This window comes from Pelodiscus sinensis, chromosome 2 (assembly GCF_052426305.1).
Source record: "Pelodiscus sinensis isolate ZL-2025 chromosome 2, ASM5242630v1, whole genome shotgun sequence".
Lineage (NCBI taxonomy): Eukaryota > Metazoa > Chordata > Testudines > Trionychidae > Pelodiscus > Pelodiscus sinensis.
In genome coordinates, this window is record NC_143053.1 from 248,558,051 (window position 1) to 248,577,349 (window position 19,299).

General features: G+C 43.2%; 1 protein-coding gene across 1 annotated transcript in view; it reads right to left on the reverse strand.

Moving 5' to 3' along the window:
* Positions 1-13,920: 13,920 nt before the first annotated feature.
* LOC102452890 (sodium channel protein type 5 subunit alpha-like) overlaps positions 13,921-19,299 on the reverse strand; it is a 341,521-nt gene continuing 336,142 nt past the window's right edge. Inside the window, exon 29 of the mRNA XM_089776791.1 lies at positions 13,921-18,527. Within this exon, the coding sequence (XP_089632917.1) occupies positions 17,293-18,527 (1,235 nt within the window). The 3' untranslated portion in view covers positions 13,921-17,292. The remainder of the gene's footprint in view (positions 18,528-19,299) is intronic.

The window sequence follows — 19,299 nt, forward strand, 5'->3', positions numbered from 1 at the left end:
TCACCAAAAGTTAACATGGAGCAGTTGGGGACCTATGTCTACATTCCCAGTGCCCAATGAGCTTTGCAAGCAGAAAATGACTTCTGCTTAGCAAGCTGCAAGGCTGGAGCCTGGCTAAGCTGTAGAACTCTAGGCCTGCTCTCCACCAAACTCCAGATTTGGCTCAGGAATGAAGCCAGAACTTGGAGCTCATGGTCATGGGCTGGTGCCCAGGAAATAGGGTGTGAGGGGGCTGAAATTGGACAGCTTTGCCTTGAGTGTCATCACTGATGTCTGTCACCAGGCTTGACTATTTCATACAATATCTAAGTGGCAACTTAAAGCTAATGCTGACAGCTTGCCTGCTGCTTCTTGCACCAATTGATAGAAATAATGAAATTTGCATAACATAATGGGCCTTGCTGGCTGTACAACTGAAATATTATGTATTTTTTAACTTAACAAATGATCTGGTAGCACTTTATAGACTAGCAAAACATGTAGATGGTATCATGAGTTTTCTGGGCACAGCTCACTTTTTCAGATGACCGGAGGTTTGAGTTTAGGATGTGCAGACCCAAAATAGGGGAGAAGGGCAGGGAGGGAGGAAAAGAAAAGGAAGGGGGTGGGAAACAAGGAGCAGAGGGTATGAAAATATCAAAGGGAAAACAAGTAGGCAGAACTGGTAACCTATAAGCATGTGAAGATTGGCTAGTTAAAAGAAGCTGGTAAGGATCACAGGATAGAAGTTAGATAGGAAGGGTACAAGTACAAGAATCTACACAGACAAAGAACTGTTGGCACCTTCATTGAATATTAGGTTGATAATATCCCAGCCATCCGTTCTTGATTGAGGAGGTCATCAGTGTGAGAACTGAATTTGTGGATGAATTGTAATTCCAACGCCTCTCTGTGTATTTGGCTTGTAGAACTGGACAAGACAGCCACCTGGAGATCTTTTAAAGAGTGATTAGGTAGATTGGGTGACTAAGTCTTAAACCTTTTGGATCTGCAGCAACATCAGTTGGAGTTTTCCTGCTGAGTGGGGCACAAAGTACACCAAAGTTCTTACATACCTGTTCTCTGTTCACGGAGGGACAGCTGCTGGCAGACATGCCCAGAGCATCCTGGACAGATTGGCAGTATTTATGCTGTTGTAAGATGCAGGGGGGAGGAGTGATGCTCAATTTCAACTGAATCAGATACACTTGTCATATTCCTCGCCACAGGCTGTGTAACAGATTTTGTTGTTGCCACTTAACAAGACGCCTATAGTGAAAGGATTGCCTTCGCTCCCTCCATTATCTCTTGTGATGTGATTTATATGGTAGGAAGGGTCCAGAAACAAGGACAAAGCAAACTCCAAGTTCATTGCACCCTTGGGCTGCCAGCTACTTTTTGAAAACCTCTCGACCTTTTCTACAGAGGAGTCTGCATGACAAAGACCATGCCTTGCATTCCTTCTGACCATTTTGCTACCACACCTTTGAGCTCTGCCAACATTTTGTTTTGTTGTCAGTTCGCTATGCAATTGTAACTGAGTCCTTCAATGTTTTGTACCTTTTAACACTGTATCCATTTTTAAATTATAAATGCTCTCACATTCCTTAAAATAAAGAGTACATTTCTGCCCACAAATATCCCTGGAAGGTAAGAGGATTTCTGATCCTTTACATAGCTTGGGAAAGGGGTGTCCTTACCAGATGAACATCTCCTAGAAATGCCTCTTAGAAGTTACATATTTTTCAGCCTTCCCAATGTTATTTCAGTTTACTGAGCAGATTTAAACAAGCTTACATATGCATGTATTTTTTATTGTTGGTTTGCTGGCAATTAAAACATTTGCTTTGGGTCATCAAAAAGTTTTAAAAAAATCATTTTGGGTCAGAATGATTTTTTTGTTTGCCCCAAGATGAACCATTTCATGAAGATATCAAATGCCTAGTTTTGAAAAAGAAACTAAAGGAAATTTTGAAACAAAAAGTGGTTTTGAATAATGTGAGACTTCTTGTTCAGTCCTGAGTCCCTGCCCAATGCTCAGGCCCCTACATCCTAGCCCAGCAGCCCCTTTAAGACTAGGGCTGGAAGGCAGGCCAACAAACAAAATTCCCCACAGTGAAACTCATAGCTCATGCCCTGGTTCAGAGTGGGCCTGACAAACAAACAGTTTCTGCAGTCCAATGGCAGCCCAGGCAAGCAAACAGTTTCTGTAGCACAAGTGGGGAGGGGGAAGACTGCCACCCAAATGCAGAGGTGGCAGGAGGGACGTAGGCCCTCCCTACTCCACCACGTCCCAGCCCAAGCAGTGTCAGCCTCGCAGCCACTGGGGTCAGCAGGGGATCCACACCAAAGCCCAGTGACCCATTTTAAAAGGTGACACATCTGCCTGATCATCCGTTGCTTCCCCTGGGCCACTTCCAGACTCCCCCTCTGGTTGTACCTGTTCTCCTGGTTGGGGTGGGTCACCAGGGTCTGTATGGTCCCAGTCTAGATGTAGGGAGAAAAGGGTCATCTCCTCCTCCAGGCCAGGGCCTGGTGGCTCAGGCCAGTTGTCTGCCTCAGCCAGCTCCTCAGCCTTCTCAGGTAGACCTCTGCCCTCCAACAGCTGGTCTCCTAGTGAGTGGCTGGGCCTAGCTTTTATACTTCCTGCCCCTCCCCCAGGCTGCTGTGGACTTAAAGGGGCAGGCTTCAGCTCAGCCCATCCAGCTTCCTCCCCGGGGATCAGTGAGTGGCCATCCCTGCTCATTACAAATAAAAAATATCAAAGTGGGGGTTGTTTAAAATGTTTCTATTTTTTGGTTCATTTTAATTGAAATAATTCAGCAAAGTTGATACAAATTTGCAAAGTGTTTCAGGATCACCAGATCTCTAATTTTTTTTTAACCCAGAAAGGGTATAGTGGAAAAATATCACTTAAGGTTGGCCTACAATGGGAAGTTAGATCAATATGACTATGTCACTCACGTTTGTGAATTATGGATATACTGTAGTTAAGCCCATCTAATTCCCATGTAGACAGCACTAGGTTGATGAGCAAAATCTCCTGTAAAACCAGCTACTGTCTCTTGAAGTGCTGGAGTTCTTATGCTAATGGGAGAAGCCTCCTATCAGCATAGATGATGTGTCTTCACTGACCTACTACAGAGGCATAGCTGTGCTGCTCTATGTTTTATGTCTAGATAAACCCCTAGCTGTATTCTAGACATTTTTGTGAGGTGGCAACATTTGGAGATGATACTAAACTGCTGAAGATAGTGAAGATGAAAGCAGACAGTGAAGAGCTTCAAAAAGATCTCACAAAACTAAGTGGCTGGGTAACAAAATGGTAAATAAAATTTAATGTTGATAAATGTAAAGTAATGCACATTGGAAAAAATAATCCCAATTATATATATAATATGACAGGGACTAAATTAACTACAACTACTCAAGAGAGAGATCTTGGAGACATTGTGGATGGTTCTCTGAAAACATCCACTCAATGTGCAGTGGCAGTCAAAAAAGCAAATAGAATGTTCGGAATCATTAAAAAAGGGATAGCGAATAAGACAGAAAATATCTTATTGCCTCTATATAAAACCATGGTACGCCCACATCTAGAATACTGCGTACAAATGTGGTTACCTCAAAAGATATATTTGCATTGGAAAAGGTACAGAAAAAGATAACAAAAATTATTAGGGGTTTGGAATGGGTGCTATATGAAGAGAGATTAAAAAGGCTGGGACTTTTTAGCTTAGAAAAGAGGAGACTAAAGGGGGGATATGATAGCGATCTATAAAATCATGACTAGTGAGGAAAAAGTGAATAAGGAAAAGTTATTTACTTGTTCCCATAGCATAAGAACTAAGGATCACCAAATAAAATTAATAGGTAGCAGGTTTAAAACAAACAAAAGGAAGTTTTTCTTCACACAGTGCATGGTCACCCTGTGGAACTCCTTGCCGGAGGAGGTTGTGAAGACCAGGACTTTAACAGGGTTCAAGAAAGAGCTAGATAGATTCATGGAAGTTAGGTCCATCAATGGCTATTAGATAGGAATGGGGTCCCTAGCCTCTGTCAGAGGCTGGGAATGGGTGATGGGAAAGGGATTTTGTGTTGATTACCTGTTCTGTTCACTTGCTCTGGGGCATCTGGCATTGGCCACTGTCGGCAGACAGGATACTGGACTAGCTGGACCTTTGGTCTGACCCAGTATGGAAATTCTTATGTTCTTATGTTCTGTTCTGATGTCTTATTAATAATCCATAAGCATTTAAGCAAAGCTAGTCAATTACCTTCCCTAATTTAGCCAGAAAAATAATGAAAAGTACTCTGACCTCCCCACAAATACCAACCCTAACCATATTCCCCACCCCATCCTCATTAAAGCCTGTGGATTTAAACTGGATCTGCGTGTAGGGCTTCTTAGACACCACCCTCCTCACAGGCCTAAGGCAGCAGATTTGGCCTACCTGCCCCACTCTCATAATGGAGGGGCAGCAGGGCCAAATTTGAGTGAGTGGTGTTGCACGCCCATATCTCAAGTTACAATTCTCAGATCTGACATGGCCACCACTCTGCTGCCGGAGGCTCCTGCCTACTTTGCCTATAGCTCAAGCAGATCCTGTGTGAGTGTGATCAAAGCCCATTGAAGTGAACGGGGGTCTTGCCATTGACTTCAGGTCATTCAGACTCTACATCGGGGGTGGAGAACCTCCAGCATGCGGGCTGCAGACAGTTCCTCAGGGTTAGCTCCTGACAGGCCACCAGATGGTTTGTTTTTCCTGAGCATTGGCTGGCACGATTACCCATGATCCCGGTGGCCATGGTTCGCTTTTCCTGTTATGTCCAAAGGATGATTCAGGGCAGCCAGCCAGATTCAATGTGGCCCTATGGTAGCCACATCAACCGTCCTATGGAAGGGACCCAGGGGATTACCCGGGTGCCTGGTGTGGGGTGGCAGCAGGGATAACCCCCCCCCCCCACACACACACCTCATGCACTCACTGCAGCAGTGGGAGCTAGAGTGGTCTGGTAGGCTGCTCTGCTCCACCCTGCCTCACTGTCCTCTCCTGGCCTGCTGCACTCTGCTTCTCGGTGGCAGCAGGAAGCAGAGTGCTCTGGCACCAGGGTGTGGTGCTTCCTGCTGCCACAGAGAAGCCAAGAGCAGCAGGCCGGGAGAGGACAGTGGGGTGGGACGCAGTAGTTAGTCCACTGCAATGAGTGCAGGGGAGAGGGGACCGCCTGCTGCTTCCCCGTGCCATGCCCCAGCAATTCTACAGCTTGCATCGTGTGGGGGAGGTGGCAAGGGGATAGGCAGGGGGGTAACAGAGGAAGGGTGGGACCTGCAGTTGTGGGGGTTGCCTTGAGCCCTGGGTCTGGGGTACTTGGGCAGGGAGAGATTCCCCAGGTTGTGCACTCTTCTAAGAATGGCCCTGGCTGCAGGAAGCAGTTGCCTGGCCGGCAGCTCCCATTGGCTGGGAACAGCGAACCACTGGCACTACGAGCAGCTGTGACTCCGGACATGTAAACAAAGCCTTTCAGGGTCTGTCAGCATCTATCCCTCGTGGACTGTGTGGGGGCCGGTGGCTCCTCACCCCTGCGTTTCATGGGTATCATTGGTGCTCATCTCTAGGAGATTCTCTGTCCAGTGTATAGTCGCGCGTCTCAATGACCTTTGAAATTGTGTGGGAAAGCTCTTAAACAGGAGTGGGTAAGTGTCCAAATAGGGTAGACCAACAGCGTCAAAATTTCCTCTTAATAAAGACAGAGATGGAGAAACAGTCCCCCTGAGGAAATTAAGGTATCATTGCCTAGAGCGTGTGAGAGCTTGATAATTCCTATCAATTTAGCCACTATATGGCTTTGAGGGAGTCCGAGGCAACACTGAGTAGTAGATCAATCCAACTTAGCCCAGTAATGCTGGGACAAGTGGGTTTAACAGGCAATGCAAAAAGTATAAAATAAATGCATACTTCAGCCGGGTTTATTTGGAAGCCTCCAGCTAAGGGAAGAGACAAACCAAGTTTAATGTGATTCCTTCAGGAACACTTATATTTCATAGCTTACTTTTCTGTAGGGATAAGCAAGGCTTGGGGGAAATCAGAAGTAAACATTTCTGTATAATGCTGCCTAATGTCTCTGTGGCATTGCACACAGCTGCATAATAAGTGCTATGATTCGAGAATGCTTTGGTGGTTATATTTAAGGGGCCATTTTCTCAGAGCATCTCTCTGTGACAAGATAACCGCTAAGCAAATCTGTACCTTGCAGGCAGACCTGTCTGACCCATTAGCTTCTTTGACAGATGAGAGTTTGGAATATAAACCTTAGTTTCGCTCCATGACGGGCCAAGGACACTATATCACAGAGGAGCAACAAAGGTGTTTCAGAGTGAGTCACAGCGAGTCAAACAGACTGGTTGTGGTGTCAAGGCACCGGTCAGAAGTATTCATGCTCTGTGGCATTTGAAATGCCTACACGAATATGGCAGGAAAGTCTGTATGCACATTAGGTGAGTTGGAAGCTGGTAGCACCTGGGCATCCCTCAGAACTTAGAGGATCATATACAGAGTGTTACAGCATTGGCTTGACACCCTGGGAAAGGTGTGCAAAAACCTAGACATGGGTCAGAAGCAGGAGCATACTGGCAATCAAAATAGGCCCAGGAAATGGGTTGAGAATGGCCCTCCCCATGTCATCACTCTGCATGCCCCTCAAGTGCCGTCCCCTGCGTCATGTCAGGCAGGTGGTGCAGGCGGTGGGTTGGGCTCTGCGTGCCACATACAGCGTGGATGCGGAGCCGCTCGGCATGAGGGGCAACAGCATGTGGACACAATGGCCCACCGGACGCCGGCCCATCGGGAAATTCCTGGTATCCTGCCGGGCCAGTCCACCTCTAGTCAGAAGTCTGAGCATATTTTGCCAGGAGCTATAAAGGCCTTCACATATATTTAATCCAGGCAGCCAGTGATTGCAGCAATCACAGCAGCTGTTTTAATGATGGGTCAGTGCCTGGACAAGCCTTAGAGCGTCAGGGTTTTGTGGCCTATAGGCCTACTGTACAAAATGCCATATGTCCTACTGGTAGAAATGTAGCCATGTTAGTCTGGTGCAGCTGAAACAAAAAACAGGACGGTGTAGCACTTTAAAGACTAACAAGATGGCTTAATAGGTGTTGAGCTTTCATGGGCCAGACCCACTTCCTCAGATCAAATAGTGGAAGAAAATTGTCACAACCATATATACCAAAGGATACAATTAAAAAAAAAATGTCCTACTGGAGTGGGTTGCCACAGGTAGGGGAGTGTTGTGAGAGGCTGCTGTTTCAATTTTTACTTGGATAAAGAAATGGCTCTTAGAGGCCCCCAAACAACAGTCTATCTAAGGGCTCAGTTTTAGCACCGGCACTTCAACTTTTTCACAAATGACTTTCCTAACACTACTTACAGGCATTTTATTTATGAAGATGACGTCTGTCTGGCAGTACGGGACCAGTCATCTGGATTTCAGTCATCTAGAGGAATATCATCCTCCTGAAATTCTTGAATTTTCTAGTGACAACATGATCTTTCCTAAACCACATTTCCCTGAGGTATAAAGTATGCTTCAAATATAGACAGACCCCTTCCGTAATCTTTATAATTGTCTTCAGCAGGGCTGGATTAAGACCTTTAGAGGCTCTAAGCACTGAAAAGATTATGATGCCCCCCATATGTAATTCAAAATAAAAACAATACTATACCGTAAAATCTGATTTATCTTTGGTGACCCTGCTTTGCTGGTGCCCTAAACACGTGCTTAGTCTGCCTATTGGGTAATCCAGCCCTGGTCTTCAGTGAAGTAAAAGGATTTATTCATAGGCTGTGCTCCCGGTTTCCTCACACAGCAAGCTAGCCCTTGGAGAGCTTTCTTAGACCTGTTACTCCCCTGACAAGGAAAGGAAATTTACTCTATTCCTATCTGGCATGGCTGTCACCTGCAGAGAAAAAACTGAGCATAGGTAGGAGCTGGACTAGTATTCACCTTCAAGGCCTAATTTGCTCTGTACCAAGCCTGGATTATATGTTCTTGACAGACTTTAGGGCACTTCCAAAGGGATAATGAACAATAATAATTACCAGCCAACACACCATGGGAAATGCTTAGGGGTATCTTTCAAGTATTTTAGGGTCTGGAGTGTCCCATACAATGGAAGCCTTCACATTTCCAATGGACTTTTTCTCTCACAATTCTTCCAATATGACCCAGCTTAGTTCAACAGGTTTTCCAAGCCTCCTGTGAGTCTAGGGGGAAAATCCTTTCTGCTTGTTGCATTCTATGTTGTCCATGTTACATTTGTGGGAAAGTGCACCTCACAGTCCATTGGATGCAGCATTCAGCCTGCCTCCTCCCCGCAACATGTGAGGAAGTATTAACCCTCATCCAGTGGGGTTGGAACAATTTACATAGTGGGAGAACTGAAAGCCATTGAATGAAACTGTAGACTCTGTATAGCAGGGGTCTCAAACTCCTGGGCCATCCCTGGCTGGAGCAATTTTGCCATCAGGCCTGGGACTCCCAGAGGACAATGGGGGTGGGGGGTTAGGGTTACTGGCCCTCAAGCCCTGTCCCTTCCCACCATCGTCCTGTCGTTTTCCCTTTGGGTATGTCTAGACTACAAGCCTCTTTCGAAAGAGGCTTTTCCTAAAGAATCTTCCGAAAAAGCCACTTTCGAAAGAGAGCATCTAGACAGCAGCCTCTTTTTTTTTTTTGAAAAAGAGAGCCTCTTTTTTGAAAGAGAGCACCCCAGGCAGTCTGGATGCTCTCTTTCAAAAAAGCAGTTTGCGTTTAATAACGCCTTTTTTCGAAAGAGCACTTTCGAAAAAAGGCGCTATTCTTTGTAAAATGAAGTTTTCCATGGTCGAAAAAGCTGCCGGGTTCTTTCAATATAATTTCAAAAGAACATGGCAGCAGTCTAGACACAGGTGAAGTTTTTTTAAAAAAAGGCCACTTTTTTCAAAAAAACCCTGTAGTCTAGACTCACCCTTTATGGCTCCCCATCCCCCATGAGATGTGGCTTCGGGAATCACTGTGGGAAAGGGGCTGGTGCCACTCAAGGGAAGCAGAGTGCAGCTGAGTGAATGAACTTGTCCAGTGCCCTCCACTTCCTTTGTGGCTCCTACCATCGCAGGGAATGCAGGAGAGCCTAACCCCTGCCTCCACACCATGCCAGGGGTGATTTTTCTCTGCCCTTTTATGAAGCCCTGGTGCTTCAGACTGTCACCTGATCCAAATTAGTCCAGGCCCAATAAGCTGGGAGAGCTAATTATGAGAAAGGTAGAGTGATTGAACAGGGCTGGCTAGCAGCAGGCCTAATGGCCCTTAAGTGGCCAGGTCACCTGGTCTGCCTGTGACACACTCTCAAAATTGTTTTGCAACTCTCCCTTAGATGGCAGTGGAAATTAATATGTCAGCGTGGCCAGGCATTTAAAGTCCGATTCAGTTAGGCTCTGGAGAGCAACTGTAAAATGGAACTGTGGGGTTCCACATTTGTTTGTTTGCCAATCACCTATCGAGTGTGCTGAGGCTACACATAAAAAGTTTTATTAACCAGCCCTACAGAATCAACCCTGAGTTCTTTCCTTTTCAGACACCATGAATAATAAAGGTTCTGCTGGCCAGATTAAGTTCCCATTTTACTGCTAATGCAGCCCAATGGTTTCCAAAATACACTGCCAGTGAGGATGCACAGGTGTAAACTCAGCTTAAGAAAAAAGCCACTCATGATGTACACAAAAGATTCAACCTCTCATTAAAAAGCAGCGATTAAAAATTAACAAAACAGATAGAAAGTGAGATGACAGAGTTAGTATTTCACTACAGCCGCCTCCCACTGGATCACAAAAGGGCATTTTGGACAGAGAGGAGATCAAAGCCAATATGTGGGTATGTTTCTGTCCTAGATGGACCATCCTCTGAGTGACACCAGAGTAGTCTCTGTCTTCTTTGTGCTTTAGTAACACATGCCTATCTCATAGAGCTGGAAGGGTCATTAAGTCTGGCCCCCTGCCCTCACAGCAGAACCATCCCTGACAGATTTGCCCCGGATCCCTAAATGGCCCCCTCAAGGATTGAATTTACAACCCTGGGTTCAACAGGCCAATGCTCAAACCACTGAGCTATCCCTCCCCCTCTACAACATGTCATCAGGGCTGGATTAAGACCCTTAGAGGCCCCAAGCATTGACAAGATTATGGTGCCCCCCCATACGTAATTCAAAATTAAAACAATACTATACTGTAAAAATCTCTTTTTTTTTGGTGCCCCTGCTTTGCTGGTGCCCTAAACATGTGCTTAGTCTGCCTATTGGGTAATCCAGCCCTGTATGTCATGCTAGTAAAATCTCCTTGGATTGAAATTACCTAATTTTCCTTTAACTGGTTTCCTGCTGCAGGGTTAAGAGCAATAAAACTATATTATTGTCACTAAGGGGAGAAACTAGGACTAGGGTGATAGAAGTGAGTGAGGGGTGAAAGCCTGGTTTCACTGAGGTAGGTGACAAAACTTCTAGGAACCTCAATGAGGCCAGGATTTCACGCAAGAGTGGATCACTTGAGTAAAAAAAGGACTTTGGACATAGTCCCTTTTCAGCACGGCCTGGCATTTTCATTCCCAGTGAGGCCACCTCTCACAATCGTGTCACAAGCGTTGCAAGATTTGATATTTTCCTTAAAGCTCCTGCTTGTGGAGTCATGTGGCTGTGTGGGAACCTTCTAGCCTTCATTGTTTAGAAGAAAAGCTTGAAATGTGACCCAAAGATATCCAAAAGGCCTAGAAACCTACAGCTAAATAAAACAAACCCAAAACTTAAAAAAACCCCAACTCCTGATTTTTTAAAGCCAATCTCGTAGCAGTTCGAAATCTGATTTGATTGTGAAATGTTTACGGTGTGTAACATTGTCCATAGCCACTTTTCAAAACAAAAGAGTACTGGAATTCCCTAGAATAGCAAAATTCCAACCCTCTAGTGCAAGGCACTGTCGTTTGTAGGATATACCAGTGCAGTGTTTCTCAAACAGTGGTACGAATACCCTTAGGAGTACTCGAGAGAAGTCCGGGGGAGGGGGAGTACATCAATACAACTGAAATTTGGAGAAAACTGAATTTTTCTTATAAGTTTTACAGTGTTTTACTATTTTTGTACTTTTTACACCCAAAAATTTCATCGCCTGCCTGGCTACGATTAAGTTGTTTAAACAAATGTGTTGCAATAGTGGAAAAAATCTTGTGTGTCTGAAAACTGCAGGTATTGGGGGTATTATAATTTTTTTAAAAGGGGTACTTTATAAAAAAAGGTTGAGAAACACTGTACTCCAGAACTGTGATTTTAATGGGTTTTAAGAACATGGCACATGTAAAACCACATGGCACCTAAACTGACTCAAACGGCAGAGTTGTCAGCTTGCTAAAATAGCTTTTGCAGAGGTGCTGACAAAAACATACCCTCATTGCAGTCCAACACCTTCAGTCCTCCAGAGGTTATCAGTGACGTTTGACTTTGAAGCATTTTTTACTTGCTGCCAAGAGCCATTCCACTTGGACTATTTGCTTTCACATGTTTTCCCTTTGACATGGGTGCTATTTCTTTCTCCGATGTAAACACTCAGCAGCATGTTTGTTCTTTGGGGGAAAAAAAGGGAATTTATGTCACAACAAAATGTAAAAATCAACACAAAGAAACTGCCTCTCTCATTTACAATTTCAAAGTTGTTTTTCTGCGTTGTTTTCCTGCCTGTTTACTCTCTGTTTAACTCACATTCTGGTCTCTTCTCAGCACCCACACCATATAGCAATAAAAATAAGTCTTATTGTCACTCTGCACAGGAGTCCTTTGTTACTAGACCTTGGTAGTGGCCTGCCTCTGATTACAAAGCCATCAACATGTCTTTTTCTATTTGCGCTCCTATTGCTACAGCTGACGTCATTATGAAAATTCCCACTAAAACCAAAGCAAGCTGCCATAGCTTACTATAACCGCACTCCCTAAATTGACCTGCACTCATGGCGCACTATGAATTTAATCCAAACTACATACTACTATCTCTTCAGAGTTGCCCAAGAATTTAGCCTTACGTCGGATCTGCACTTACGAACGGGGCTTTCTCCCTCCGGAGGTCGAGGTGGTGGATTGCTACCGGCGAGCTCCGGGGCGAGAAAGCCCCGTTCGTAAGCTGCTCCCGGTGCCCCTGGTCTGCAGCAGAAAGCCTCAGAAGCGTGTGAACCCGCCGCTGCTGCGGCTTCAGTCCCGGTGCCCCTGGTCTGCTGGAGACGGTCCTCAGCAGACCAGGGGCACCGGGACTGAAGCCGCAGCCGCGGCGGGGTCCCGCGCCTCTGAGACTTTGCCAGAGCAAAGCCTCAGAGGCGCGGCACCCCGCTGCCGCTGCGGCTCTGCTCCCCGTGTCCCTGGACTGCTGGGGGGTGGGGCCCAGCTAGTGTGCCCCCCCCCAGCAGACCAGGCTTTTGTTGTGGACCCTGGGGCAGAGCAGCTGGGGCGCTGCCGATTGGTCCTGCAGCGCCGCTCTGGGCACTACTGGACCAACCCGGCAGCACCCCAGCTGCTCTGCCCCAGGTCCTGATTCAGCCGCTGCTGGTCAGTTTCAGCAGTGGCTGAATCAGGACGCCTGGGGCAGAGCAGCTGGGGTGCTGCTGGGTTGGTCCAGTAGCGCCGAGGAGCGAGGAGCGGTGCTACTGGAGCAACCCAGCAGCACCCCAGCTGTTCTGCCCCAGGCGTCCCCAAGTCAGCCGCTGCTGAAACTGACCAGCGCTGACTACAGGAAGCCTGAGGCAGAGTTGTTCTGCCCCAGGCTTCCTGGAATCAGCCGCTGATCAGTTTCAGCAGCAGCTGACTTGGGGATGCTTGGGGTTCTTAAGTTGAATCTGTATGTAAGTCAGAACTGGCGGTCAGTTTCAGCAGCGGCTGAATCTGGACGCCAGTTCCGACTTACATACAGATTCAACTTAAGAACAAACCTACAGTCCCTATCTTGTACGTAACCCGGGGACTGCCTGTATTAACATAATCAGGAACTTATGTAATTTACACACAGGCAAAACAGGCCCAACTCTGGTGGAAAACTGACATAGCTTTACTAACTTCAGTGAAGCTCCACAGATTTATACCTACTGAGGATCTGCACCCCTCTATGCTTTCTACCCATGATTGCTCAGAATTCAGTAGATTATTTATTCTTCAGAACTACTTCTATCTTTTAAGGAGAATGAGGGTTTGTCTATATGTATTGATACACTACTTTAACTTCAGATGTGATTTAAAGCAATTTTGTTGAACCAGTGCTAAAAAGACTGTGCAAACACTAATTTCAGTTTAAACCAATCTCACTTTGGTTCATCTTAGAGTGATTAGGAACAAGTCTCTCTTAAATCAAAGTGTCCAAACATTGGCGTACACTGGTTTAACTAAACTTGTGCAAGTCTGTGTGTAGACAAGACCTAATTCAAAGCAGATAAAATAATCATAACAATATGGTTAAACGGGAAATCTGTGTTACTATCGAGAGAACATTACATGTGCAAAAGGTTTTGACATTACTGAGGCTTGATTCCACATTTCTAACACACTCCATATTCCTGCAAAGTCTGCTTGCAAGGATTGTTTGAGCTAGACATGCAGGATGGGTCTTATATATTACTCACTTTGGACAGAAGCTTTTAGGGCCTGATCTAAATTCTGCTAGAGTTAATGGAAGTCTTTTCACTGACTTTAACAAGATTTGGATCAAGCCTTTAATGTGCATCAGTCACCTTACTTTACCGTTTAATACACACGAAAAAAGTTTTTCTGCACTTGTCAACCAAATTTGGCTGCCGAGCAAGATTTGGAGAAATCATGTAAATGTGGTTATAATAAGAAAATAATTTGGCACAGAAAGCATGTGTTATCCTTATTTATTTAATAAAGAAACATAGTAAACTTGGCTTTTTCCATATACAAATGGCTTAGTATATTCTATTATATTGGCTGAAATTTTGTGTGCTCTTTTTGTAGTTCGATGATTCATGCTGTACTTTTTATTAAACAAATCAGCAGAAAATGACAGCACCCATCATGCGTATAGTCAGTATGCACTATCAAGTCACTAACTACAAATCACTATACTGGGAGGTTGTACCACTGACAGATTGCGATCCATAGCTCCTTTAGTAAAGACTTGCAGGTCAGGTATTTGAAGTTTTTAAGGGAATCCGACATATAATACAAATGCAGCAATTATACTTCAGTTCTCAAGAAATGTTCCAGAAAACAATAGAAAAATCCAATAGAAAACCAATGTTTCATTTTACAAAGCTTTTGAACCCGATTTACAATTTATTTTTAGAAATTTTATTGTAAACATCTATAGTTCAGGCCCTCTTTCAGAATGACTTTTTTACAGCTTTGGGCTACAACATAATATGGTTTGCAATTGTATTGATCTGATAGGGTCTTGCAATAATTAAAATAATGCTCATCTCAGGGGTCCAATGAGTGCTGGAAAACCTTTCTTGTATTATAATCAGTGGCGAGCTAATCTTCTATCACATCATTCTATTTTTTGGCTTCAAAGTTATTTACCGTATATTAAGAAGTTACACTTTAATATAGAATCTGCTAAATCAAGTAACACAATTTAAATAAGAAAACAATGTGAGCAATTTTCAATACATCATGTAAGGTATTCACTCTTTCGGTCTAAAAATAGGATCTTTTTAAAGAAATTAGTTGAACAATATCCATTCAATTAGCATTTTCTTCCCCCCCCTTTTGTTCTTCAACTTTGAAAATAATCCTATTAGTTGTCAATGAATAAATGTGATGAAGTTTGGTATGTATATGTATATAGTCTTTCCTAATTAAACCTTCAATTACAGGAAGCAGCTCATTTCTAGTGATCAATAATTTTCTTTCAAGAGACAAAATTTTAATCAGTAGGTCATGTTGTTTGAGTGTCAGACACTCTAAAAACTTGCATGATACACACATATAAATATAAAATATCACATATTCTCTCCAGGTGATATGTACAATCAGTATAATATTACAGCATAAATTACACAAGGAATCTGTGCAAAGGTTCTCTAACTTGAGAAGTCATGAGCAAAATTTATTGGGATGTGGGGTGGGAGAGGAAGAAATTCCACTCTGAGAAACACATCTGGAGTAGTTCCCTTAAGTTGGAATCTAATTACATACAAGATTCAAAGGCAACAAAATCCCAGAAGGAACATCTTTATGGTGTACACCATAAAAAGAGGATTTGGGGACAATATAGAATGATTATAATAATACTTACAGAGTGCCTTTCATCCTCATAGTGCTTTGCAGCCATTAATTTAGTCTTTCAACATCCCTGTGAGGTAGATAAGTATTATTATCCCCATTTTACAGATGGGTGAACTGAGGCACAGAGAAGTTAAATTATTTACCTAAACATCACACACAAGAATCAGGAACAGATCACAGAGGTCCTGACACCAAGGCCCCTGAATAACCAATAGACCACTCACATAATTGAATGCCTGAGACACCTCTTACTGGATGAAGAAAATTCATTAATATCTATGTATTCATACTATTTTGTGTGTTTTCTTCACATATTCTGACTTATTTTGTCAACAGATAATGTGGTCACAGGAAAATTTCATTGTGACATGGTCTTGTTACTGGACAGCTAAGATTCTCAGTAACAGCACCACATGGATTTTGACACCTTTATAATCCAGAATGTAACTAAATCTCAACTACAGTATATTTTAAATACATTCTTGATAATTCTTTTTCTCCGAGGTGAAAAACATGGCTACTATTCCTTGCGGTGCAATGGCTCATTACAGACTTCTCAGGCAAGACCTCCCATGAAGAACAACCAAATCCAAGTACCATTATATTTGAAAATAACAAAGAGAAGATTTTCTGTAACCATGGACGTATCTCTTTATATTCCATAGACACTTCCTCACATTCTGACAAGGCTAGAAGTTAGATAATAAATTACATTTTTTACAGTATAAAACCATTAAAATGTCTGCTCCTAAGTCACTTATAATGGGATACCATTGCTGATTACATTTGGTCTGAGGCTGATCGGTATTTAACATGCAAATATTCCTCAGTCTGCCTGCAAAAAGGAAAGTATTCCAGTAATCGAAACATGGCCTCCAGTTAAGTGAAAGATGGAAGCCAAGATGGGGTTCCAAATATCAGAACTTTTGTATAGACTCTCTCACCTCATTGATAACACTGTAACAACCGTTCCACACTGCACAATCACCTGCATCAAAGCATTAGAGAGTAATGTTGATGCATGGAGTTTGCAGTAAGCATGCTTAGTGCCGTGTCATTGAAGAAAACAGATCCTATCCCACTCTAACAGAAAATAGTGCTTTGGGGCACTTTATATCTGATTACAGGGTCATAACCTATTTCCCAAAGAGTTTGATTGCAACAGGCAAAGCATATTTTTTTAAACATACTAAAATTAGTATTTTTATTAATAGTTTCACAAGCAGCACCCATTACTGTCTGATTTCTTGTAGGGTAGAACAAGCCATTTCTCTCTTTAATATCTGACATCACTTTCCTTCTTCTAATTTTTTTCTTACTGATAACATGTCCCAAAGGGGAGGTCATATTGTTATAAACAGTTATATATTGTTGAGTACATATTTTACTTTGCAACAACTTTCCTCTGTGAAAGATGGGAGTCCCACCAATTACTGTTACCCTGGTTCAGTGTTTCACATGTAGAGTGTAAGGATCATTTGTCTCCATGGAAAGAGAGACAATTATTTGATTTAAGTAAAAAAATATCAAATATAATAAATTTATGAAAGACCATTCACAACATATACAGTAAGTGTTACATTTTGCTACAGCAGCTGTGATATATTTTTTTCTTTTTAGAATGCAAGGTCATACATTGCCATAAGTAAACACACTAATATGAGTAAGACCTTAAATGAATGTTTACAGCCTGGCTTTATCTGTGGATAGATAGATAGATACACTGTGTTTACTGTTTTACAGTCTAGCATATTCATAATCACACCACTGATATAACAGCTATGACCCTGCACAAATTCTTCCTGTGCATATATAAATATAAATATAAATATTGAGCAATGTTGAAAAGAGCAGGGTCAAAGGTTATAACGCATCGACTCCCATAGTTAAGGGTAAAAACTTCATTGTTTCTTTCGCAACTAATATTTAATAAGAAGGCTGCTTCAATTGTTGTGTAGTTACAGCATTACATTCTGTAAACAATATTTTAAAGCATTCTAAACAAACACTTAAACAATTGACTCTTTATCTCTGTCTGGAGATAGCAAATAATCTACATGTTCATCACTTTTGGTAGAGTCTGTTATCTTTAGTTGGAGGTTGTCACTAGTGGCTCTTGTGACACTGTCATAGGATGGAGGGAAAGATGTTGAGGACACAGTTTCTGATTTGTCTATTGGCCTACCATAATTTTCATTCATCATGAATGCAATGAGACCTTCTTTCTCAGGTGCCTCATCTTCAAGCATGTTACCATCACAAGCCTGGTGACGGTATAAGAAAGAGGCCTGCTTCAAGGAGCGTTGAAACAAATGACTCCTGTAGGCTCTCTGGATAATAATAGCAGAAACTTCCTCTTGTTTCCGTCTGAGTGTGGTTGTGATTGGTTCATAAGAAATTTTAGATGGATTGGCAGCCATAAACTTTTCCTCCATCTGTATTTTAAGGGCATCCATTTCTCCAGATTCTCCTAGTACCCGTTTAGTAAAAGCGAACAAAATATCCAAACAGTGGATCCTATCTCCACTGACCATGGGGAGGTCCATAGCTATGAGTTTAATTTTGTTTGGTTTTGCTATGCGTAAAGGTTCTGCCAGAGCATCTGCAAAGTCTGAAAGTACAGAATACTCAATAAATTGAGTCGCTTCAGGATCAAACTTCTCCCAGATTTCATAAAACATATCAAAGTCATCCTCACTTAGAGGCTCCGTACTTTCCTCTGTGGCGACACTGAAGTTCTCTAAAATAATGGCTATGTACATGTTTACCACAATGAGAAATGATATAATGATATAAGTAACAAAGAATAGAATCCCCACAGCGGGACTTCCACAGTCTCCCTTTGAACCATTTGCATTTTTTAGGTTTGGATCACAATGTGGCGGTCCAGTGTTTAAAATAGGATTGAGAAGCCCGTCCCAGCCAGCTGATGTTGTGATTTGGAAAAGACAGAGCATGCTGTTGGCGAAGGTTTGGAAGTTGAACATGTCATCAATCCCATACTCCTTTTTAACATAGGCAAAATTAGCCATTCCGAAAATGGCATAAATAAACATGACCAGAAAAAGGAGGAGACCAATGTTGAACAGAGCAGGGAGGGACATCATTAAGGCAAAAAGAAGAGTTCTAATTCCTTTGGCTCCCCGTATAAGTCTTAGGACCCGGCCAATCCGAGCCAAGCGAATGACTCTGAAGAGTGTAGGAGAAAAAAAATATTTTTGAATGATGTCAGAAAGCACGGTACCTTTAAGAAAAAGAAACAACCAATCAATACATGGACAGCAATGACCATTCCAGATTGCCAACCCAAACAATGAACTCCCTCCCAGCTATCCTGGTAACTATGCCTGTGCCTTCCCCCAGAGCAGCAGTTTTCAGCCAGAACTCTGAGGCCCTGGGGGAGGGCGGGGGGCTGGGAGCAGGTTCTGGGGGTTCTCCAAAATAAACCAAAGACCAGGGCCAGCATTAGACTTCCTGGGGCTCAGGACAGAAAGCCAAATCCTAAGCTACATGAGGTTGAAGCTAAAGCAAGTCAGCTTTGCAGGGACCCCTGTGTAGTGTAGGATCAGAGGCAATTGTCCAGCTCTCTGCTAACTAATGCCAGATCGGCTTTGAATCTACTGGATATGCAGAAACCAGTTGTTGTGGCGCAGGTGGACTGTGGAGGTTTTTATAACATGTTGGAGGAGGCCTCAGGAAAAACAAAAAATCTGCAGACACCCAGCTAAGTGAGGGATGGATTAGTTGGATTTCATGCCCATTCAATCCTTGGGCTCTTTGTTAAGTCTACAAAGATGTATAGTGATAGTTTTTATGATGCGAATGCCTGCTTACTGCAAACTGGGTCTGAGATCACAAACAGTTATATCTTTCAGTCACTACCAGTTCAACCATTGCTTCTGAGGTGAAAGTCTATAATACCCGTGTGTTCATCTCCCCCTGACTAAAAAAAAAAAAAGCACAGCAGTAACATCTTTAGGAGATATGAAAGTTAAACGCTGGTTTTAGTGGAAATA